At 37.0% G+C, this 26,864-nt stretch overlaps 1 protein-coding gene across 1 annotated transcript in view; it reads left to right on the top strand.

The window, feature by feature from the left end:
• dpr20 (defective proboscis extension response 20) overlaps window positions 1-26,864 on the top strand; it is a 376,137-nt gene that overhangs the window by 285,716 nt on the left and 63,557 nt on the right. The window contains exon 3 of the mRNA XM_075307662.1: window positions 5,919-6,999. Within this exon, the coding sequence (XP_075163777.1) occupies window positions 5,919-6,999 (1,081 nt within the window). The remainder of the gene's footprint in view (window positions 1-5,918; window positions 7,000-26,864) is intronic.

Here is a 26,864-nt window from a genome sequence, read left to right as displayed (position 1 = left end):
AATGTAATGAAAATGTTCTTTTTGGATCAGGAAGTGGTGCAAAATTGACACAGAAGCGATGAATTTAACATGGGCTTGTCATAGGACGGAAGTCCTCCATTTCAAAAGCCCTTGCACTGAATTTGCATCACTTCTTTAGGTGTGATTCGAATTCAATGTTTTGGATATAAATAAAAAAATTCTGTGATATTTTGTCAAATGACTAATTTTTAATTTTTTTATAATTGTTAATGGATTCTAACGCTTGTCTGAAACGTTTAACCTCAAATATTTTCAAATTTTTTCAGATTGGATTTAGCATTTTTTTCAACAAAATTTAAATGATTTGTACCATTTTATGAATTCTTACTCGGTTTTTAACCTATTTGAAACAAAAAAAAAGTTAAAATTGCCCATTAAAAGTATGAGAAAAGCACGTTATAAAAAATTGAATGAAAAGAACTTCCTGGGTAGTTAAAATAAAGAACATCATTGAGAGTGCATCCTCTGGAAGTGCTTTTAAAGTTATGCCTTTGGAAGAACTTCCAAATTTTTTTGCTGGAAAGGTTTATGTTACCATATATATATATATATATATTTAAATCTGACCCGATCTGGATAAAATTTGTTAGAGTTCTACAAAATGTATAGAATTTAAATTTAAGTCGGCACCCTGGTGTCGAACACAATGTTAGTAAAAAACAAGTAAGGAAAGTCTAAAGTCGGGCGGGGCCGACTATATTATACCCTGCACCACTTTGTAGATCTAAATTTTCGATACCTTATCCCATCCGTCAAATGTGTTGGGGGCTATATATAAAGGTTTGTCCCAAATACATACATTTAAATATCACTCGATCTGGACAGAATTTGATAGACCTCTACAAAATCTATAGACTCAAAATTTAAGTCGGCCAATGCACTAGGTTGGAACACAATTTCAGTAAAAAAAAATATGGGAAACATTTAAATCTGAAGCAATTTTAAGCAAACGTCGCAAAAGTTTATTTATGATTTATCGCTCGATATATATGTATTAGATGTTTAGGAAAATTAGAGTCATTTTTACAACTTTTCGACTACGCAGTGGCGATTTAACAAGGAAAATGTTGGAATTTTGACCATTTTTGTCGAAATCAGAAAAACATATATATGGGAGCTATATCTAAATCTGAACCGATTTCAACCAAATTTGGCACACATGACTATATTACTAATTGTACACCTAGTGCAAAATTTCAACCAAATTGGGCCAAAACTCTGGCTTCTGGGGCCATATAAGTCCATATAGGGCGAAAAATATATATGGAAACTATATCTAACTCTGAACCGATTTCAATCAAATTTGGCACACATTACTATACTACCACTTGTACTCCTTGTGCAAAATTTCAAGATAATCGGGATAAAACTCTGGTTTCTGGGTCCATATAAGTGCATATCGGGCGAAAGATATATATGGGAGCTATATCTAAATCTGAATCGATTTCAACCAAATTTGGCACGCAGAGCTACAATGCTAATTCTACTCCCTGTGCAAAATTTCAACCAAATTGGGCCAAAACTCTGGCTTTTAGGACCATATTAATCCATATCGGGCGAAAGATATATATGGGAGCTATACAAATCAAGCAAATCGGCATAAAACTCTGGCTGCTGGGTCTATATTAGTGCATATCGGGCGAAAGATATATATGGGAGCTATATCTAAATCTGAACAGATTTCTTCCAAAATCAATAGGGTTCTATTCTGACCCAAATTAGGAACATGTGCCAAATTTGAAGGCGATTGGACTTAAATTGCGACCTAGATTTTGATCACAAAAATGTGTTCACAGACAGACGGACGGACGGACGGATGGACGGACAGGGTTATATCGACTCAGGGACCCACCCTGAGCATTATTGCCAAAGACACCATGTATCTATCTCGTCTCCTTCTGGGTGTTACAAACATATGCACTAACTTATAATTCCCTGTTCCACAGTGTGGCGCAGGGTATAACAAGTATATAGAGCAGTAAGTTCGGCCGGGCCGAATCTTAAATACCCACCACCATGAATCAAATATACTAGTTTCCTTTGAAAATTTCAGGGGGGTTTGATGACAGATATTTTCCCAAGCAGATCAGTTCAACCAGTACGCTTCCCACAGATAACTGCAAAGATTTTACCTATGAAGACTACACCAGATTCTGTATTTATAAGAACCATTTTTTGTTTGAGTTTTAGAAGAATCATAAAAATATAGTGTAAGTGTGCAAGAAAATGATGAAATAAAGCTTTGATTTTAAATCTAAAATCTGTAGAATTTCATCCCAATTATTTAAAATCGGATAAAATCTACGGATTCCAAAAAGTAAAATCGGGAGATCGGGCTATACTAAAAGATTGACCGATACTCACCATTTTCGGCGCACCTCTTTATGGTCCTAAAATACCTTAAGATTTCCAATTTCAGGCAAATTGGATAAAAACTACGGTTTCTATAAGCCCAAGAAGTTAAATCTTGAGATCGGTCTATATGGGGGCTATACCAAAACATGGACCCATACTCATAATTTTTGGCACACCTCTTTGTAGTCCAAAGATAGCTCTAGAATTCCAATTTCAGGCAAATTGGATAAAAACTACGATTTCTATAATCCCTACAATAAAATCCGGATATCGGTCTATATGGGGTGGGGGCTATATCAAAACATGGACCCACGCTCATAATTTTTGACACACTTCTTTATGGTTTTAAAATGCCTCTAGGTTTCTAATTTCAGGCAAATTGGATAAAAACTGCAGTTTCTATAAGCCCAAGAAGTAAAATCGGGAGATCGGTCTATATGGTGGCCATACCAAACCATGGACCGATGCTCACCATTTTTGACACACCTCTTGATGGTCCTGAAGTACCTCTAGATATCCATTTTTAGGCAAATTGGATAAAAAATACGGTTTCTATAAGACCAAGACCCCAGATCGGGAGGTCGGTTTATATGGGGACTATATCAAAACCTGGACCGATATAGCCCATCGTCGAACTTAACCTGCTTTATATTTCTCATAGTTATTTACTAGCATTGTGTTTTGCCCAGGCCTTTAGCGGATTTACATTTTAAGTCTAGAGATTTTGTAGAAGAATAAAAAGTGGTCTCCAAATATGTGGATATGGGAGTATAAACCTTAATTTAGCTCCCAACAATTTGAAGGAGTTGAAATGGTTCTTGGTTGTTGTTTTGACAACGCTTGGTGTCATTTTATCGTTATTAAATTGACACCGTCTATTCTTCGTTTGACACCATATGTGTGTTGATAGACTTTCATGAACGGATCGTTTTGAAACGTGCACGTTGTTCATAATTTTTCTATGGGTTTTGCGACGGCTTTGTCGGCCATAATTCCTGCTATAGGTATCAAATCTAAACTGATTATAAAATTTTTTATGATTTCCGAAAGATTTGTTCTTGAACAATACATTTAAAAAAGCTTTATTATGTTATATATGGGGGATATATCTAGATTTATATCAATATATCTTGAGTCAATTTTCATTGCAACCGGTGACGAAAGGTTAAAGGGTGATACGGTCAAAATTTGGTCAAGGGAAAACGCGTGTAAATAGGTGAAATCGTTTATTTAAAAAATCATATTAAATTTCTTTTTCAAGTTCAATTAGTATAAAATTCAGGAAAAATATTCAGTTAGGCTTTCGCTTTTCCAAATCCGAATTGCCGGGCCTCACGCTTGACACCTGCCATCAGATTTTGTACAGCCACCTTGTCCACCTTCTTCGCCGCAGAAAGCCAGTTTGCCTTGAACTGCTGCTCGTCCTTAGCAGTTTTTTTTGGTCTTCTTTAGGTTCCGCTTGACAATAGCCCAGTATTCCTCAATTGGGCGGAGCTCTGGCGTGTTGGGAGGGTTCTTGTCCTTGGGAACCACCTGCACGTTGTTGGCGGCGTACCACTCCATGGCCTTTTTACCGTAATGGCAAGATGCCAAATCCGGCCAAAACAGTACGGAAAGGCAGCAGACGTTTATTCAAACACTCTTTCACGTAAATTTCTTGATTGACCGTCCCGGAAGCTATGAAAATACTGCTTTTCAAGCCACAGGTACAGATGGCTAGCCAAACCAGATATTTCTTTGCGAACTTTGACAGTTTTATGTGCTTGAAAATATCTGCTACCTTTCCCCTTCCTTTTGCCGTATAAAACTCCTGTCCCGGAAGCTGCTTGTAGTCGGCTTTGACGTAGGTTTCGTCGTTCATTACCACGCAGTCAAACTTCGTCAGCATCGTCGTGTACAGCCTCCGGGATCGCGCTTTGGCCGTCGTATTTTGTTTATCATCGCGATTTGGAGTCACTACCTTCTTGTAAGTCGATAGTCCGGCTCGGTTTTTGGCTCGATGCACGGTTGTAGACGATACACCCAGCTTATTTGCGGCATCTCGGAGAGAGAGGTTAAGGTTTCGCTTGAAACTACCGGCAACTCTCTTTGTCGTCTCAGCGGCTTCCGGTTTTCGATTTCCCCTCGATCCAGACTTCCTGGCTTTCGACAAACATTCCCCAAACACTTTAATTACATTTGTAACGGTTGATTTGGCAACTTTTAGCGATTTTGCCAGCATTGCGTGAGAGTAGCTCGGATTTTCGCGATGCGCGAGCAAAATTTTGATACGCTGCTCTCCTTGCTTGGACGGCATTTTGACAACTGAAGAGTGAATTCCAAAATCAAAATAGGAGCAACATTCTACACACACACACCTTCAAAATGAGGGGTGTTCAGGGTTTTTAAATGCAAAATTGAAAGAAATACGTCAAGTTTATATTGACCAAATTTTGACCGTATCACCCTTTAGACTATTCTTAGACTATTCAGTTGTGATACCACAGTGGTGAACTTCTCTCTTATCACTGAGTGCTGCCCGTTTCTATGTTAAGCTCAATGACAAGGAACCTCCTTTTTATAGCCGATTCCGAACGGCGTTCCACATTGCAGTGAAACCACTTAGAGAAACTTTGAAACACTCCGAAATGTCATCAGCATTACTGAGGGGATAAACCACCGCTGAAAAAGTTTTTGGTGTTTGGTTGAAACTGGGATTGAACCCATGATCCTATGTATGCAAAGCAGGCAAGCTAACCATTGCCCCAATTGTGATCTGAATCATTTGAACAACAAATAGATGGACAGACAGACGGACTCCAATAGCTTAATGGACTCAGGAGATGATTTTGCGTTTATCGGTGTATATTGCGACGCATTAAGCCAATATTGCTGGTAAATATATTTTCTTAAAGGTCAAAGTTATAATAACCTAACAGCTATGGGGTTCAGGGTGTAAAAATATTTGCATCTTATGGCGATTTCGATTGGGAAAAAAGGTGCAACATTCTCGAAATTGATTGCAACATATCAAGGACACTGTCATAAATTTTGGATCCTTTATACCTCACAATATTATAAATTAACAATAACTTTAGAATTACACTATCATTTCGGCGAAATGCCAATTAGGGAAAAGATAGTGTAACACCAAGGCAACATATTTTTTGCGAATCGAAAACGCCCTTAGATACGTTCTTTGGGGGAATTTTCCTCTTGGTATTAAGATTAAATCTTTGGAAGAATCTTTCAATCGACAAGCTTGTTTTCAGTGTACAGGGGTATATAACATATATAGCAGCTGGTAATCATGAAGAAAATGGAATTTGAAACCTTTTTAGTTTTTGCATTCAAAATCCTTGAATTCATATCAACATTTTTGAATCTTGGTCAATTTTTTTTAAGTGTAATTTGAAATGAAATTGCTTTGCTACATTTTTTCTAAATCAAGACTATAATGATGATGCTGACAAAACACTCTACTAATGCTGAATTTCATTTTATTTCATTTCATGGTTGTTCTCACTCCCGCTCCACATTGGATCTCTGGTAATACAAAATAGATTCCAATGAAATTGATACCATGGACAGCAATGATGCTGATGATGGCGAAGACAATGAAAATGGATTTCTAGATATGGATTACGTCATGACAAAACATATTGCTTCGATGTCAGATGAGTCAACAGGGGACTTTGTAGCATCAGGAACAGCTACAGTTCCAATGACATCGAAATCATCAACATCACCTAGATTGCCAAAGTCCACAGCCTCATTGTTGGCATCCTCACCACGGGCGACACTGGTCACACCTCCGATGTCGTCGACAATGGCACACCATAGAAACAATCCCGCAGCTATGACAACATTCACCACAGCCACAATGGATGATGCAGCTGGATTAGCAGCTTTATCAGCATCAGCATCATTACTCAATCATCGTTTTAATGCAAACAGGACTCGTTTAGATGATTTATCATCTCTGTCATTGTTAAGCCTAAATGACACATCTTCATCGGAGAGCCACCAACAACTTGCCACATCCTCAATGTCCTTGATGTCATCATTGATTGCCGATGCCTCCAGCACACCGACCATCAGCAGTCAGGCAACAACTCGAACACTTCCCACACACCACACTGCCACCAGCCTAAGGATAAGAGGAGATGAAAAGAATATGCGCAGCACCAAGAGTCATTTAACTGTTGACAATGTCAATGCAACACTTGTGGCAAGTGACAGTAATAGGAATGTGGGTAATAGCAGTGGTGGTTCATTGTCAGCATCTTCATCGTCCCATTATCATCATGGCCATCACCATCAGCATTCGCATTCGCATGATGTTGTCAATTCGTCGTCGTCTTCGTCGTCAGCCTCTACTGCAGCCGGACGAAACAATAGCAGTATTGTGGCCAGTTCTGGTGGTAGTGATAATAGTTTTGGCAGTGATGCCTTCATGAGTGCCTCCGGGAATATTGGTGGGCAAGGGGCTAAAATGAATGGTACCGGTACCACACGCATATCGGCACGTAAAGTCGAACACAAACACCTGCTGCCGAAATTGCATAAAACCGATGCACCCATGTTGAATTACATTTTTGATACCTTCTCATCGGCTAACAAACATCATCATCATGATCAGAGGTAAGTACCACTAATGGGATTTCAGGAAAAAATCTTAAAATAAGCTATTTAAGTTATTGAGTTTTTTTTTTGTAAAAAAAATTTCTCCGCCGTTTGGCAGTAGTTTTTCCCAAAATTACGAGCAATGGTCTAGGTGATTTTCATGATAAACAAATTTTTCTATAAGGGATTAAGGGTGGTTAAACTTTGCCATTCTCTTTGTAATAGGGCCTGTTACATTGAAAAAGAAGAAAATAATTGACTTGAGCAGAACTACTTCTTGTCCTTAAAATATGAAAGTTTAGCAAAGAAACCCCATTACTACCGTACAACGTTTTTTTCCTCGACCAAAAGACAAAAAAGTTTTCATTAACGGCTTTTTGTTCTTGGCCTTAGGAAATTGGACTTTAAGGGTCATTTTCATGTAGTTCCGTTAGGTTTTAATTGCCAGTTAAAAACAAGTAAGGAAAGACTAAAGTCGGGCGAGCCCGACTATATTATACCCTGCACCACTTTGTAGATCTAAATTTTTGATACCATATCACATCAGTCAAATGTGTTGGGGGCTATATATAAAGGTTTGTCCCAACCACATACATTTAAATATCACTAGATCTGGACAGAATTTGATAGACCTCTACAAAATCTATAGACTCAAAATTTAAGTCGGCTAATGCACTAGGGTGGAACACAATATTAGTAAAAAAACAAGTATATACAGCAGTAAGTTCGGCCGGGCCGAATCTTAAATACCCACCACCATGAACCAAATATTAGGGTTTCCTTTGAAATTTCAGGAGGGCTTGAGGACTTGAGGACACTTCCCGAAGATAAATTTAAAGATTTCATTCATGAGGACTATATCAGATTCTGGATTTATAAGAACCATTTTTGTTTGAGTTTTAGAGGAATCATTAACATCTCTTGTAAGTGTGCAAGAAAATTATAAAATAACGTCTTGATTTGAAATCTTAAATCTGTTTCAAGCAATTTTCATTATCAGTGCGCCTTCTACACCCTCAAGAAGTGAAGTCGGTCTATATGGAGGCATTACCAAATGGACCTATAAAAACCTAATCCGATACACGTTTTTGTGAGCCTAAAATACCAGAATATTTACAATTTCAGGCAAATCAGATAAAAACTACGGTTTCTAGAAACCCAAGGAGTTAAATCGGGAGATCGTTCTTATGGGGGCTATACTGAAATATGGACCGATACTCACCATTTTTGGCACAGCCCTTTATGGTCCTCAAATACCTATAAATTTCCAATTTCAGACAAATTGTATTTAAACTACGGATTCTATAAGCCCAAGACCCCAAATCGGGAGGTCGTTTTATATGGGGACCACACCAAAACATGGACCGATACTCACAATTTTTGGCACACGTATTTGTGGTCCTACAATACCTCTAGATTTCCAATTTCAGGTAAATTGAATAAAAACTGCGGTTTCTATAAGCCCAAGAAGTAAAATCGGGAGATCGGTCTATATGGGGGCTATACCAAAATATGGACCGATACTCACCATTTTCGGCACACTTCTTTATGGTCCTAAAATACCACTAGATTTCCAATTTCAGGCAAATAGGATAAAAACTTCGGATTCTAGAAGCCCAAGAATTAAAATCGGGAAATCGGTCTATATGGGGGCTATACCAAATATGGACCGATACTTACCATTTTCGCCACACCTCTTTATGGTCATAAAATACCACTAGATTTCCAATTTCAGACAAATTGGATAAAAACTACGGTTTCTATAAGCCCAAGACCCCAAATCGGGAGGTCCTTTTATATGGGGACCATACCAAAACATGGACCGATACTCACAATTTTTGGCATGCGTATTTGTGGTCCTACAATACTTCTAGATTTCCAATTTCAGGTAAATTGAATAAAAACTGCGGTTTCTATAAGCAGAAGAAGTAAAATCGGGAGATCGGTCTATATGGGGGCTATACCAAAATATTGTCCGATACTCACAATTTTTGGCACACGTATTTGTGGTCTTACAATACCTCTAGATTTCCAATTTCAGGTAAATTGAATAACAACTGCGGTTTCTATAAGCCCAAGAAGTAAAATCGGGAGATCGGTCTATATGGGGGCTATACCAAAACATGGACCGATACTCACCATTTTTGGCACACCCCTTTATGGTCATAAAATACCTCTACATTTCTAATTTCAAGCAAATTGGATAAAAACTACGATTTCTATAAGCCCAAGACCCCAAATCGGGAGGTCGGTTTATATGGGGACTATATCAAAACCTGGACTGATATAGCCCATCTTCGAACTTGACCTGCCTGCAGACAAAAGACGAGTTTGTGCAAAATTTCAGGGCGATTGCTTCATTATTGAAGACTGTAGCGTGATTACAACAGACAGACAGACAGACAGACAGACAGACAGACAGACGGACAGACGGACATCGTTATATCGTCTTAGAATTTCTCCCTGATCAAGAATATATATACTTTATAAAGTCAGGCGGTGCCGACTATATTATACCCTAAACCACCCTTACAGAATTAGTAATCATAGCATTTGTGGGGTAACATATAGGTCTGGGAGATAAACCGCAGTTGCATATTTAAGAAAATTAAGGCGTACATGTTTATGGGTGCTTTGCTTAATCTGACTATAGCTCATAGTCAATGTTGCCAGGGAAAATGTTCGGTTTACCCTACAAGGACAAAAAAGTTCCCTACTTTCCCATACATTTCCACACAATTTTCCCTACAATATTTTTCGTTTAATTTAAAAAAATTTTACAAAACAAAAATGGTTCAAAGTACTTTATTATCTTAAAACATGAATATGCAATGTATATTACTTAGAATATAAATTTGTATTACCACCACGGTTGCCACAGTTGGTAGAATTCTACCCAAATTAGTAATCTTTTTTGTTAAATATCTATAAAAATAAAGTTTTGGAAAAAGTTTCTATAAACAAATTTTTGTGAGAAATTTTTCTATAGAAATAAAATTTTGACAATAAATTCTATAGAAATAAAATTTTGAGAAAAAATTCCACAGAGATAAAATTTTGAGAAAATTTTTTATAGAAATAATATTTTGAAAAAAATTTCTATAGAAATACAATTTTGACAAAATGTTCTATAGAAATAAAATGTTGACAAAATTCTCTACTGGAATAAAGTTTACCACACATTGTTAAAGATCAAGCCTTGCCGGCTTCTAATTTCCTCCTCTAGAGCCACCAAAATGTAAAAATGATTACAAATTGTGTTGAGTGAAAATGTCCTACATTGTGGCCCTACGTCCCTAGAAGACGCTAAATATTAGAAAAACCCTACATATAGGGAATTTCCCCTACTTCTAGCAACACTGGCTGTGTTGATATTGCGACTACGGAGTTAGTATGCCACTAATATTGAGCCCATTATTAAAAAAGAGAAAATCGTTAAATTAGTGTGGGTAATAAATACAAATTTTTAAATCGAGCAATATTCTTATGTAAGAGGTACAAGTACGTATTAGTACGATCGGCTAGTACATAAAAATTTGAAATTTGAGTAACATTGGTTAATAAGTAAGAGTACTATGGCCAAATTTGGGAAAATGGAGCGATGCATATATATGGAAGCTATATCTAAATCTGAACCAATTTGCATAATATTTTGCGGGTTTGATTAATACCACAAAAGGTTATCTTGTGCAAGATTTGAGTAAGATCGGTTAAGAAATGAGGCCTGTATGGTCAAACATAAGGTTATTAGGGGCGAATTTTTCAAAATCGGTGATACATATATGGGAGCTATATCTACATCTGAACCGATTTCGATGAAATTTTGCACGTATAGTAAGTACTAAAGGGTGATACGATCAAAATTTGGTCAATATAAACTTGACGTATTTCTTTCAATTTTGCATTTAAAAACCCTGAACACCCCTCATTTTGAAGGTGTGTGTGCGTAGAATGTTGCTCCTATTTTGATTTTGGAATTCACTCTTCAGTTGTCAAAATGCCGTCCAAGCAAGAAGAGCAGCGTATCAAAATTTTGCTCGCGCATCGCGAAAATCCGAGCTACTCTCACGCAAAGCTGGCAAAATCGCTAAAAGTTGCCAAATCAACCGTTACAAATGTAATTAAAGTGTTTTGGGAACGTTTGTCGACAGCCAGGAAGTCTGGATCGGGGGGAAATCCGGAAACCGGAAGCCGCTGAGACGACAAAGAGAGTTGCCGGTAGTTTCAAGCGAACCCCTAACCTCTCTCTCCGAGATGCGGCAAATAAGCTGGGTGTATCGTCTACAACCGTGCATCGAGCCAAAAACCGAGCCGGACTATCGACTTACAAGAAGGTAGTGACTCCAAATCGCGATGATAAACAAAATACGACGGCCAAAGCGCGATCCCGGAGGCTGTACACGACGATGCTGACGAAGTTTGACTGCGTGGTAATGAACGACGAAACCTACGTCAAAGCCGACTACAAGCAGCTTCCGGGACAGGAGTTTTATACGGCAAAAGGAAGGGGAAAGGTAGCTGATATTTTCAAGCACATAAAACTGTCAAAGTTCGCAAAGAAATATCTGGTTTGGCAAGCCATCTGTACCTGTGGCTTGAAAAGCAGCATTTTCATAGCTTCCGGGACTGTCAACCAAGAAATTTACGTGAAAGAGTGTTTGAATAAACGTCTGCTGCCTTTCCTGAAGAAACACGGTTGTTCCGTACTGTTTTGGCCGTATTTGGCATCTTGCCATTACGGTAAAAAGGCCATGGAGTGGTACGCCGCCAACAACGTGCAGGTGGTTCCCAAGGACAAGAACCCTCCCAACACGCCAGAGCTCCGCCCAATTGAGAAATACTGGGCTATTGTCAAGCGGAACCTAAAGAAGACCAAAAAACTGCTAAGGACGAGCAGCAGTTCAAGGCAAACTGGCTTTCTGCGGCGAAGAAGGTGGACAAGGTGGCTGTACAAAATCTGATGGCAGGTGTCAAGCGTGAGGCCCGGCAATTCGGATTTGGAAAAGCGAAAGCCTAACTGAATATTTTCCTGAATTTTATACTAATTGAACTTGAAAAAGAAATTTAATTTGATTTTTTAAATAAACGATTTCACCGATTTACCCGCGTTTTCCCTTGACCAAATTTTGACCGTATCACCCTTTATAGAGGACTGGATCTAGCCAACATTTAGTAAGATCGGTTAGTAAATAAGGGTTCTATGGCCAAATTTGGGGAAATCGGGCTATACATATATATGGGAGCTATATCAAAATCGGAACCGATTTCGATGATTTTTTGCGCATATAGTTAATTCTATAGAAGACTACATTTAGCCAAATTTGGATAAGATCGGTTGATAAATAAGGGTTTTATGGCCAAATTTAGAAAAATCGGGCGGTACATATATATGGGAGCTATAGCTAAATCTGAACTGATTTTTTGCACATATAGTTAGTGCTATAGAAAATTATATTTAGCCAACTTTGAGTAAGATCGGTTGATAAATAAAGGTTTTGTGGCCAAATTTGGGAAAATCGGGCGATACATGAGAGAGCTATATCTAAATCTGAACCAACTTGAATGAAATTTTGCAGACTTGAAGGGCGATGGAAAAGATTACCTTTTGCCAAATTTGGTAACGATCCGTGTGCAAAAACGCGCAGCGTGACCCCGTTTCTCGAAATCGGGCGATACATATATATGGGAGCTATATCTAAATTATATCCGATTTCCTCCAAATTCAATAGCGTTCGTCCTTGTGCCCCAACAACTCCCTACACCAAATTTCATCAAAATCGGTTAATAACTGCGACCGGAATCCTGTGAACAACAAATACATGGACAGACGGACGGACGGACACCAAGCGCTAGATCGACTCAGGAGGTGATTCTGAGTCGATCGGTATATATTTTATGGGGTCTAAAATCAATATTTCTGGTAGGCACATTTTTTGGCCGATCAAACTTATTATACCCTGACCACTATGTGGTTTAGGGTATAACATGTAAGGAAAGTATAAAGTCGGATGGAGCCGACTATATTATACCCTGCACCACTATGTAGATCTAAATTTTCGATACCATATCACATCCGTTAAATGTGTTGGGGGCTATATATAAAGGTTTGTCCCGAATACATACATTTAAATATCACTCGATCTGGACAGAATTTGATAGACTTCTACAAAATCTATAGACTCAAAACTTAAGTCGGCTAATGTTCGTAAAAAACAAGTAAGGAAAGTCTAAAGTCGGGCGGGGCCGACTATGTTATACCCTGCACCACTTTGTAGATCTAAATTTTCGATACCATATCACATCCGTCAAATGTGTTGGGGGCTATATATAAAGGTTTGTCCCAACCACATACATTTAAATATCACTAGATCTGGACAGAATTTTATAGACCTCTACAAAATCTATAGACTCAAAATTTAAGTCGACCAATGTTAGTAAAAAATATGGAAAACATTTATATCTGAAGCAATTTTAAGGAAACTTTGCAAAAGTTTATTTATGATTTATCGCTCGATATATTGTATTAGAAGTTTAGGAAAATTAGAGTCATTTTTACAACTTTTCGACAAAGCAATGGCGATTTTACAAGGAAAATGTTGGTATTTTGACCTTTTTTGTCGAAATCAGAAAAACATATATATGGGAGGTATATCTAAATCTGAACCGATTTCAACCAAATTTGGCACGCATAGCTACAATGCTAATTCTATTCCCTGTGCAAAATTTCGACTAAATCGGAGTTAAAAATTGGCCTCTGTTGTCATATGAGTGTAAATCGGGCGAAAGCTATATATGGGAGATATATCTAAATCTGAACCGATTTCAACCAAATTTGGCACGCATAGCTACAATGCTAATTCTACTCCCTGTGCAAAATTTCATAAATCGTAGCAAAAGATTGCCACTGTGGTCATATGAGTGTAAATCGGGCGAACGATATATATGGGAGCTACATCTAAATCTGAACCGATTTCAATAAAATTTGGCACACTTGACTGCACTACTAATTGAACTCCTAGTGCAAAATTTCAACCAAATTGGGACCGTATTAATCCATATCGGGCGAAAGATATATATGGGAGCTATATCTAAATCTGAACCGATTTCAATAAAATTTGGCACACTTGACTATAGTACTAATTGTTCATCTTGTGCAAAAATTTTAAGCAAATTAAGGTAAAACTCTGGCTTCTGGGGCCATATAAGTCCATATCGGGCAAAATATATATATGGGAGCTATATCTAAATCTGAACCGATTTCTTTCAAAATCAATAGGGATCTATTCTGAGCCAAAACACATACTTGTGCCAAATTTGAAGTCGATTGGACTAAAACTGCGACCTAGACTTTGATTACAAAAATGTGTTCACGGACAGACGGACATGGCTATATCGACTCAGGAGCCCACCCTGAGCATTTTTGCCAAAGACACCATGTGTCTATCTCGTCTCCTTCTGGGTGTTGCAAACATATGCACTAACTTATAATACCCTGTTCCACAGTGTGGCGCAGGGTATAAAAAGTTAAAATTACCCATTAAAAGTATGAAAAAACAAGTTATAAAAAATTGACATGATAGTTAAAATAAAGAACATCATTGAGAATGCATCTTCTGGATGTGCTTTTAAAGTTGTGCCTTTGGAAGAACTTCCAAATTTTTTTTGTATATACACGCAAAGAAAAAAAACGTTTGGAAAACGTGTACCGAAAACGTTTTTCTTTTGTTAGAGTTTTTTGAATTGCTTCGAAAATTTTAAACTTTTATCACCAAAAAAATTCGTTTGTTACAAAGTTTTTATTTTTTCAATAAAAAAAGTTATTTTTGAAACAACAACAGAGTCCATTTCGTTTATATCAAACACTCTTCTTTTCTGACTTTTGGTCTTTAATAAAACACATTTTACAGTTCAAAATTTAATATAGTACAATGTAATGTTGAACATTTTTTTCGGAATCTTCCGAACATATGTAGAATGTATGTAAAAAAAAAAAAAAAAAAACTTTGGTCGAAGCAGGGATCGAACCCACGACCCTTGGCATGAGAGTCAGACGTAGCAACCACTGCTCCACGGTGCCAAACTAAATGTTTGTTTCTGTTAAATAAACTTTGTTTATTCGGTTCGTGGGCGCCGCAAGCTATGCTATATAAATAAAACTTATATGGATATTTATCTCTTGATGACCATAACAGGTACATAGCTCAGTGGTTAGTGTGTTGGCTTACAAAGTGCATGGTCCGCGGTTCGATTCTCCGTCCAGGCGAAAGGTAAAAAAATTTTAAAAATTTATAAAATCGTATAATTTCTTCTACATTGTTTGTATTACAGAAAAAGGTGCTAAGAACTAAAAATCTTCGTGGAAGTGAGAAAGATGTGAGGGAAAATGCAATTAGCCAGAAAAAAAATGTTTTTTGAGTTAGTCTTTATGAAATTGTTTTTACATCCTGGAAAAGAATAAACGTTTATCACAAAAAGTATATACTTTTCTTCCAAATACATTTCCTTACAGCGAAAAGCAAATGAGAAACGAACTTTGTTTGTCTAAAATTTCGTTTGGGAGGAAAGAATTATTTTTTTGCGTGTATAGCCCCCTATAAACCGATCCCCAAGCACACAAAAATTGGTCCATATCGATTGTGCTAGTATATGGCAATTAACAACCATGCCTAACTAGGTCCATATAGTTATATATAGCCCTCAAATAAATCGAACCCCAATCACACAGAAATTGGTCCATATCAAGTTCATAATTGTATATAGTCTCCATATAAAGCGAACCCCATATTTCAATTCTGGCTCTCTAATTACCGCGCAAAATTTCATATCGGTTCGTAATTGTTTGTAGACTTCCCTATACATACCGGTCAAGAACTGAATTAACATATATACGTATTTAATCTCTATTTTTGTTTTATACCCTCCACCATAGGATGGGGGACCCCCAAATTTGGCTTGCCGATCCTCTAATAGAAGCAAATATCATCCGATCCAGCTGAAATTTGGTACAAGGTGTCAGCATACGATATCTAACAACCATGCAAAAATTGGTCCACATCGGTCCATAATTACATATAGCCCCCATATAAACACATCGAAATATCGATTTCTGACTAAATAAAGTATATATATTCTTGATCAGGGAGAAATTCTAAGTCAATATAAGCATGTCCGTCTGTCTGTCCGTCCGTCTGTTGTAATCACGCTACAGTCTTCAATAATGAAGCAATCGTGCTGAAGTTTTGCACGAACTCGTCTTTTGTCTGCAGGCAGGTCAAGTTCGAAGATGGGCTATATCGGTCCAGGTTTTGATATAGTCCTCATGTAAACCGACCTCCCGATTTGAGAGGTCGGTTTTTATCCAAGTCCACAGTTTTTATCCAATTCGCCTGAAATTGGAAATCAAGAGGAATTTCAGGACCATCAAGAGGTGTGCCAAAAATGGTGAGTATCGGTCCATGTTTGGGTATAGCCCCCATATAGACCGATCTCCTGATTTTACTTCGTGGGCTTATAGAAATCGTAGTTTTTATCCAATTTGCCTGAAATTGGAAATCTAGAGGTATCTTAGGGCCACAAAGAGGTGTGCCAATAATTATGAGTATGGGTCCATGTTTTGGTATAGCCCCCATATAGACCGATATCCCGATTTTACTTCTTGGGATTATAGAAATCGTAGTTTTTATCCAATTTGCCTGAAGTTTGCAATCTAGAGGTAGGTTAGGTTAGGTTAGGTTAGGTTAGGTGGCAGCCCGATGTATCAGGCTCACTTAGACTATTCAGTCCATTGTGATACCACATTGGTGAACTTCTCTCTTATCACTGAGTGCTGCCCGATTCCATGTTAAGCTCAATGACAAGGGACCTCCTTTTTATTGCCGAGTCCGAACGGCGTTCCACATTGCAGTGAAACCACTTAGAGAAGCTTTGAAACCCTCGGAAATGTCACCAGCATTACTGGTGTTCGGTCGAAGCAGGAATCTAGAGGTATATTTGGACCACAAAGAGGTGTGCCAAAAGTTATGAGTATGGGTCCATGTTTTGGTATAGCCCCCATATAGACCCATATCCCGATTTTATTTCTTGCGATTATAGAAATCGTAGTGTTTATCCAATTTGCCTGAAATTGGAAATCTAGAGGTATATTTGATCTATATCTGGTATAGCCCAGATATAGACCGTAGTTTTTATCCATTTTGCCTGAAATTGGAAATCTAGAGGTATTTTAGGACCATAAATAGGTACGCCGAAAATGATGAGTATTGGTCAATCTTTTAGTATAGCCCGATCTAACGATTTTACTTTTTGGGCTTATAGAAACCGTAGTTTTTATCCGATTTGCTTGAAATTGTAAATATCCTGGAATTCTAGACTCAAAAAACGTGTGTCGGATTTAGGTTATAGAAGGCGACTCGAACGTGAAAATTGCTTGAAACTGAATGTAAAATTTCCAGAGTTTGCTTCTCGTAATCATTTAAATAACGTGCGTGAAAATCTACAGATTTTACATTTCAAATCAAGACGTTATTTCATCATTTTCTTGCACACTTACAAGAGAAAAATGGTTCTTATAAATCCAGAATCTGATATAGTCTTCATAGGTAAAGTCTTTAATTTTCGGCAAGTGTACTGGTTGAAGAGCTCTGTTTGGGAGAATGCCTGCCATCAAACCCCCTGAAATTCCAAAGGAAACTATAATATTTGATTCATGGTGGTGGGTATTTAAGATTCGGCCCGGCCGAACTTACTGCTGTATATACTTGTTTCCTTATAGTTAAGTGATTCGGTATAAAATTGGGTGTCTTACAGTGAAAAAAAATTTCATTTTACTGAGGTCAACTTGGTGTTAACTTGGCTTTACTGAAAAAATTTTCAAAATTACTGAAATCTTCTTTTAATTGATTAATTTTTTGCATCTTTACTTTACAATTGTTTTAAAGTCGATTTACTTGAATCTTTGCATAATTTATACTTGAAGTCGAGTCTGAATATGAAGATTTAAGTTGTCGTTAAAACTTTTTTAATTGACTTTGATAACATGAATAATTTAGAACTAAGTACGCAAAACTCAAGTTTAAAAGATAATTGTGTCTTAAATGTGTCCTTAATTCAATTCTCCACTTCATCGGTGTAAAGACAAAGTCTTTAGAACAGGATATGCCTTTTTTCAGTGTAGCCATAAATAGGATGTTTGTTTAGTTGTCGACAAATATTATTGTATGAAAAGACTTCATATAAGAATAATTTATGGTAACTTTTAAGAATATGAGAAGGTCCCACGAACTAGAGGTGTGCACGTGAGTAATAGTTTACTCACGCTCACGCACACTCACGACTGAAAAATCATACTCACACACACTCACGCACGATATTTTTTGGTAGGACTCACGCTCACGCACACTCACGAAAAGAAAATTTGTACTCACGCACGAAAACATCGTGACTCACGAAAAATACCGTGACTCACGAAAAATACCGTGACTCACGAAAAATATCGTGACTCACGTATAATTTTATGATTAATTTACCTTACCGAAGTGTCTGAAAACATGAGCACTATTAAAATCGAGAGTGTTATTAAACTCTTAACATCCCAGGTGTCACTAAAATCGTAATTGAATTTAATTCTTAAGCGTTTTATGTTGGTGAGCAGGAATATTTTCGTGAGTGTAATTCGTTACTCACGCACGCTCACGAAGATATTATTTTCGTGACTCACGCTCACGCACGACATTTTGGTTTGTTAATCACGCTCACACACACTCACGTTGTTGTCATGAGCGTGACTTACGACTCACGCACGAATCACGAAAATTTTCGTGAGTCACGACAATTTCTTGTCACGTGCACACCTCTACCACGAACTAGTCTCCATTATTCAAATCCGCCACCGGCCATGGTCTATGGGGTGATGTTGTCAGTTAAGCGATATGTGTAAATATTTGTCTTCATTTGTGAAAAAGTTTTCTTTCTTTCCGCAGAAGGAGATGCCTTTTTAATTGCTTCCCAATGCTGCATCTCTAGCCATTCACAACAAAGACAGACATTTTGGCTTCAGGTATAATTTGTTAAAAATTTCTAATGAAGCTACCAATCTGTACTAGAAATTTTGTTGTTTTGCAAGAGCTATGTCCCTGACAAAGCTTGCATAAAGCTTTAGTGTATAATAGAGCATTTGCCTTGGGGGAAAATTCTTTGCACTGCAATGTGATGTCTTCAAAATAGACATAAGGCCATCTTTTCTGGTCCCTGTATATTTCTACATAAACGTACCAAGTGGATAAATAACTTCGAAAAATATGGAGATGCAAGGCAGAATATGGAAAAATGAACAACAAACAAAAGCCATGGTCCTCAGAATAACATGGTCATTGGGAATGGAATCCATTTGTTCTGCTTGGTTGGTGGTTTCTGTTACTATTTCATCTGTTCATTCATTCATTCATTGTGCAAATATTGCAATGACCGAATTTCCACCATGTCACTGACAAATGGCCACTGGAATGGATTTTATCCTTTTCCTGGTCTCGTTGGTTCTTTTTGTTTTGTGGAACTAGATTTTCCTAACTGTGTATATAATTTTTTTTTTTGGTCGTTCCGTTTATGGAAGCCAGGATGCAGTCAATTTTAAGGCCTCTAGAGTTGGTGGGGTATGTGGGTGCGGAGTTTGTTGGGTCACTTGGTTGGTTCATTGTAGTAAAAGTGCAAAGTGTGACGATACTTCAAAAGCACCTATCAAAGTAGGTCACCATGGTTAAGTTCATCTCTGGAGCAGTAAATGTTATTGAAAGTGAAATTATTTCGTTTAACATTCCCCAAAGGTAAAACATTTTAAATTGTTTCCACATAAGTGGATCATTTATTTTTGGAAAATTACTTAAAAGTGATATTTTGGGGGGAGATATTGCAAATTTTTTTATAATGTCGTGCAAGCAAACATCACATATTTTTACACACTCTATTTTGGTTCAATTTCAACAATAAGTAATCATTCCATATTTACTTCGTGTCCATCAAATGTACCAACGCAGACATCATGTAACTGCAAATAAAAAGAAATTATACCATATATCAAAATGCAGAACAAAAAACAGGTAAATTTTTCCAATTACACTTTCCTTTTTTGTGTTCACATAAAACCACGTGCCACTTCTGAATAAATAAATTAACACAGTAATTCCGTATTCTCCGTCCATTCCAAGAAACAATCAACACACGACTGACGCGCAAAATGAAAATCGTGGGTACCTGCTCAAGGTTTTTATAAAATTCTTTTCGCTGTAAAAAAATTAAATGGTCACGAAAACAATGTACATGGTTTTTATGGCCATATAATGGTTCTAGACATGTCTATACGTAACCTATAAAAATACTTTTTGCTCTGCAAAAAAGTAAAAAAAAAACAAGTATATACGGTCGTAAGTTCGGCCAGGCCGAAGCTTATGTACCCTCCACCATGGATTGCATAGAAACTTCTTCTAAACGTACCAAGAGGCCAAATCTCGGGATCGGTTTATATGGGGGCTATATATGATTATGGACTGATATGGACCACTTTTGGCACTGTTGTTAAATATTGTATACTACCACCACGTGCCAAATTTCAACAAGATCGGATGAATTTTGCTTCTCCAAAAGGCACCGGAAGCCAAATCTGGGGATCGGTTTATATGGGTGTTATATATAATTATGGACTGATATGAACCAATTCCTGCATGGTTGTTGGATACCATATACTAACATCGCGTACCAAATTTCAACCGAATCGGATGAATTTTACTCTTCCAAGGGGGCTCCGGAAGTCAAATCTGGTGGTCGGTTTATATGGGGGCTATATATAATTATGCACCGATGTGGACCAATTTGTGCATGGTTATTAGAGACCATATACTAACACCATATACCAAATTTCAGCCGGATCGGATGAAATTTGCTTCTCTTAGAGGCTCCGCAAGCCAAATCGGGGGATCGGGGCTATATATAATTATGGACCGATGTGAACCAATTTTTGCATGGTTGTTAGAAACCATATACTAACACCATGTACCAAATTTCAGCCGGATCGGGTGAAATTTGCTTCTCTTAGAGGCTCCGCAAGCCAAATCGGGGGATCGGTTTATATGGGGGCTATATATAATTATGGACCGATATGGACCAATTTTGGCATGGTTGTTAGAGACCATATACTAACACAATGTGCCAAATTTCAGCCGGATCGGATGAAAATTGTTTCTCTTAGAGGCTCTGCAAGCCAAATCGGTGGATCGGTTTATATGGGGGCTATATATAATTATGGACCGATGTGAACAAATTTTTGCATGGTTGTTGGAGACCATATACTAACACCATGTACCAAATTTCAGCCGGATCGGATGAAATTTGCTTCTCTTAGAGGCTCCGCAAGCCAAATCGGGGGATCGGTTTATATGGGGGCTATATATAATTATGGATGAAAATTGTTTCTCTTAGAGGCTCTGCAAGCCAAATCGGGGGATCGGTTTATATGGGGGCTATATATAATTATGGACCGATGTGAACCAATTTTTGCATGGTTGTTAGAGACCATATACTAACACCATGTACCAAATTTCAGCCGGATCGGATGAAATTTGCTTCTCTTAGAGGTCTCGCAAGCCAAATTTGGGGGTCCGTTTATATGGGGGCTATACGTAAAAGTGGACCGATATGGCCCATTTGCAATACCATCCGACCTACATCAATAACAACTACTTGTGCCAAGTTTCAAGTCGATAGCTTGTTTCGTTCGGAAGTTAGCGTGATTTCAACAGACGGACGGACGGACGGACGGACGGACGGACATGCTCAGATCGACTCAGAATTTCACCACGACCCAGAATATATATACTTTATGGGGTCTTGGAGCAATATTTCGATGTGTTACAAACGGAATGACAAAGTTAATATACCCCCCATCCTATGGTGGAGGGTATAAAAATGAAAAAAGTAAATGACATACAAATTAATTCAATTCTAACTAAATCAGAAGAATTTTTTCGCACACTTCTCAAAAATAGTAAGAATGAACTACAGCGTGGTTAAAATGGGAATGATTTTCTCTTTATTTTTAGTTCAGTTTTGCTTTTCGAGAAAGATGCATTTCGTAAATGGTAGTTAAAAATCAAAAATGTCGGAAAATTTCCGTTAATTTAATGAATCTCAAAATGTGGAATACAATTGAGTTCCCATAATGTAGTATACTTTTTTTTTGTATAAAATATTTTTCCAAAAAATTTTCTCAAAATTTGATTTCTGTAGATTTTCTTTTTTTAATTTTTCACAAAATTACCTTTTAATTGGAGAGGAATATTTTGCAAAATATACCAAAACTTCAAGAATTCTATTAATATACTAAAAAACTACCATTTTTGGTACAATTCTACCAAATGTGGCAACCATGATAGTGATACAAAAAGCGAAAATTGACTTTTCGGCTAATCGAATTTGTGTCAAAGAAAAAATCCGATGTCGTTTTTTGCAATTTTCTAGTTCCGAAAAACGACTTTTGTTATTCGACTTAAATTGACTTAAATCGACTAATCGAGCCTTAATGAAAAAATACACAGAAAAAAATTTCCGTAGTTAAACTAACGCAAATTTTAACTCAATTTTATTGGAAAAAAATTATATGCTTGTAGTTAAATTTTATTATTTTTATCGAAAGTTTCCACAGCTTAATGAAATCTTACCTTTTTCAAGTATGTCTCAAAAATTTTGTGAACTAACCGTGAGTATAAAGTTCAATGACCGTACACATAATTCCAATATGAACTAAAGCAAAAGAAGATTTTCGTACGATTCCCAAAAATAGTAAGAATGAACTACTGTACACTGAAAAAAATATTTACGTGACATTAAAGATTTCGCAACCTAAATTTTAGGATACGAAATTTACAAAATATTAAGGACAAAATATTAAGGACAATTTACAAAATATTAAGGACAATTTAAAATAATGAAATTCTAATTAAAATAAAGTTTATAAGCTTTGCTTCAAAAATTTTTTTCATTAAATTTAGGATACCACTTTTGTAAATTTGCGCCCCTCCGTTAAAGTCGCATGTCTTTGAACTAAGGCTAATTTTACTTAAAGTAAAGAAACACATTTTTGATTTAAAGAAATTGTCCTTAAATTAATATTGAACTTTAGATTTAAGATAAAAACGCTTCAAATATAGGCTAAGACTTATTTTGAGGATTAAGCGTCTTTGGTTTAAAGACTTTTTTGGAATTAAGAAAACGTTTTTTACTTTGAAGTATCCGTTATAATTTAGATTTTCTAACTGACATTTGTTTGTACGTGAGTACCTTTATTAATAAACCGCGAAAAGTGAATGAACATTTGATAAATGAGATCTGTATCCTAATTTTAATTTTATTGGTCCTAGATTTAAAGCCAGATATGTCGCTAAAAAATTTCTTTATTTTAAAGAAGCCGCATCTTTGGCTCAGAATCAATACCAAAATCCCTTAAGGAAGGTCAAAATCTTTGGATCCAAGTAAACTTTTTTTGAGTGTATAGTTAAAATGGTCATGATTTGGCGCCAATGATTTTCTTCTTTACTTTTAGTTAATTTTTTCTTCTATGAGATGATGTAATATCGTGAACTGCAGCTAAAAAGTACAACAGGCCATTAAAATTTCCTGGTTTTAACAACGGTTTGTGGAAATCTCAAAATGTGGAGTAAAATTTAGTTCAATTTTCGTGCGAGGTAGTTCATTCTTCCTATAAAACAGTTAACTTTTTTCGGTGTGGAAGAGTCAACATTGGATTAAAGTGGAATTTCATCCAGAGAGAGATCTTAAAAAAGTATCACCATGTCCGTCTGTATTTTTGTTTTGTGTCTGCTGTAATCACGCCTTAATGGCAGATCAAGATCGAAGATGGGTTATTTATGCTGGTGTTGTAGGGCCCATATTAATCGAACCCCTGATTCGGTGCCTTGCGCATCTAAAACTCACAATTTTTATATGATTTGACTGAAACGGAAAATCTAGAAATACGCGTTATTTTAGTCCATTGGCAAATGTGCTGCATAGGACCCAAACTGAAAAAATATTTACGTGCTATTAAGGAGTACACTATCTAAGTTTTAGGTATACACCCCAATTTTTATACCCTGCGCCACACTGTGGAACAGGGTATTATAAGTTAGTGCATATGTTTGCAACACCCAGAAGGAGACGAGATAGACACATGGTGTCTTTGGCAAAAATGCTCAGGGTGGGCTCCTGAGTCGATATAGCCATGTCCGTCTGTCCGTGAACACATTTTTATACCCTTCACCACTACTGTGGTACATGGTATAATAAGTTTGTGCATTCGTATGTAACGCCAAGAAGGAAAAGTCGGAGACCCATCGTTTAGTATACCGATCGTCTTAGAATTAAATTCTGAGTCGATTTAGCGATGTCCGTCTGTCTGTCTGTCTGTCTGTCTGTCTGTCTGTCTGTCTGTCTGTCTGTCCGTCTGTCTGTCTGTTCATGTATTTTTGTGCGCAAAGTACAGGTCGCAGTTTAAGTCCGATCGTCCTCAAATTTGGCATAGGGTCGTTTTTTGGGACAAAGACAATCGCTATTGATTTTGGAAAAAATCGGTTCAGATTTAGATATAGCTGCCATATATATTTATCCCCGATCTTCTCATAATTAGCGTGTTTATCAACCGATATTCTTCAATTTCAGTAGATCCGAATATTTTATGAGTCTCAGAAAACCTGCAAACTATCAGCCAAATCGGTTCAGATTTAGATATAGCTCCCATATACATCTTTCGTCCGATTTAGACTCATATGACCACAGAGGCCAAAGTTTACCACCGATTTACGTGAAATTTTACATAAAGAGTAGAATTGACATTCTACCAATGCTTGGTAAATTTGATTGAAATCGGTTCAGATTTAGATATAGCTTCCATATATATCTTTCGTCCGATTTGCACTTATATGGCCTCAAAAGCCAGAGTTTTGCCGTGATTTAGTTCAAATTTTGCACAAGGAGTACGTTTAATAGTATAGGTAAGTGAACCAAATTTGGTTGAAATCGGTTCAGATTTAGATATATCTCCCATATATATCTTTCGTCCGATTTGAACTTATATGGCCTCAAAAGCCAGAGTTTTGCCGTGATTTAGTTAAAATTTTGCACAAGGAGTACGTTTAATAGTATCGGTATGTGTACCAAATTTGGTTAAAATCGGTTCAGATTTAGATATAGCTCCCATATATATCTTTCGTCCGATTTGCACGTATATGGCATCAAAAGCCAGAGTTTTGCCGTGATTTTCTTCAAATTTGCACGCCCGTTATGTGTGCCCAATTTGGTTAAAATCGGTTCAGATTTAGATATAGCTCCCATATACATCTTTCGTCCGATTTGCACTTATATGGCCTCAAAAGCCAGAGCTTTTCAGTGATTTCCTTCAAATTTTGACCGAGAGGTACGTTTAATGGTATCTTTATGTGTGCCCAATTTAGTTAAAATCGGTTCAGATTTAGATATAGCTCCCATATATATCTTTCACCCAATTTGGACTTATATGGCCTCAAAAGCCATGACTTGCTTCAACTTTTGCACAAGGAGTACGTTTAACAGTATCGGTAAGTGTGTCAAATTTGGTTGAATCGGTTCAGATTTAGATATAGCTCCCATATATATATTTCGCTCGATGTACACTCAAATGACCGCGGGGGCCAGAGTTATACTCCCATTTTCGTGAAATTTTGCAGAGATAGCAGAGTTATTATTCTAACTATGCATGTCAAATTTAATCAATCGGTTCAGATTATATAGCTCTGATATATATGTACACCAGAGTTGGGACCCACACTTGACCACATATCTTGGCAAGATATAACCAATATCCTTGTAAAATCGTCACTGCTGAGTAGCAAAAATTGTAAATGTTACTCAAATTGTCCTATATCTCGAATACATAAGTATCGCCTGATAAATCGCAAATGCTCTTTTGAACAATTGCCTCAAAATTTCTCTCGCTGCATATTTCCCATATTTTTATTAACATTGTGTTTCATTCCAGGGCGTTAGCCGATTTCAATTTTAATTCTAGAGATTTTGTAGAAGTACAACAAATTGTCTCCTTCATAAGTATGTTATTTGTATCTGGAAATGCAAACCTTTATATAGCTCCCAGCAAATGTGAAGTAGTTGAGATGGTAACACAAATGTTGGTCTACATGGTGGTGAAGGGTATAACATAGTCGGCCCCGCCCGACTTTAGACTTTACTTACTTGTTGTAATCAAAGTCTAGGTCGCACTTTTAGTCCAATAGACTTCAAATTTGGCACCAGTATGTGTTTTGGCTCAGAATAGAACCCTATTGGTTTTGGAAGAAATCGGTTCAGATATAGATATAGCTCCCATATATAGCTTTCGCCCGATGGCCAGAGAGGCCAATTTTTAACTCCAATTTAGTTAAAATTTTGCACAGGGAGTAGAATTAGCATTGTAGCTATGCGTGCCAAATTTCGTTGAAATCGGTTCAGATTTAGATATAGCTCCCATATATAGCTTTCGCCCGATTTACACTCATATGACCACAGAGGCCAATTTTTTCATCCGATTTAGTTGAAATTGTGCACAAGGAGTAGAATTAGCATTGTAGCTATGCGTGTCAAATTTGGTTGAAATTGGTTCAGATTTAGCTCCCATATATATGTTTTTCTCATTTCGACACAAATGGTCACAATACCAACATTTTCCTTGTAAAATCGCCACTGCTTAGTAGAAAAGTTGTAAAAATTACTCTATTTTTCCTAAACTTCTAATACATATATATCGAGCGATAAATCATAAATAAACTTTTGCGAAGTTTCCTTAACAGTGCTTCAGATTTAAATGTTTCCCA

Source organism: Haematobia irritans, chromosome 4, assembly GCF_050003625.1.
Source record: "Haematobia irritans isolate KBUSLIRL chromosome 4, ASM5000362v1, whole genome shotgun sequence".
NCBI lineage: Eukaryota > Metazoa > Arthropoda > Insecta > Diptera > Muscidae > Haematobia > Haematobia irritans.
The sequence above is the reverse complement of the archived record's forward strand: the minus strand, read 5'-3'. Positions and strand labels throughout refer to the sequence as shown.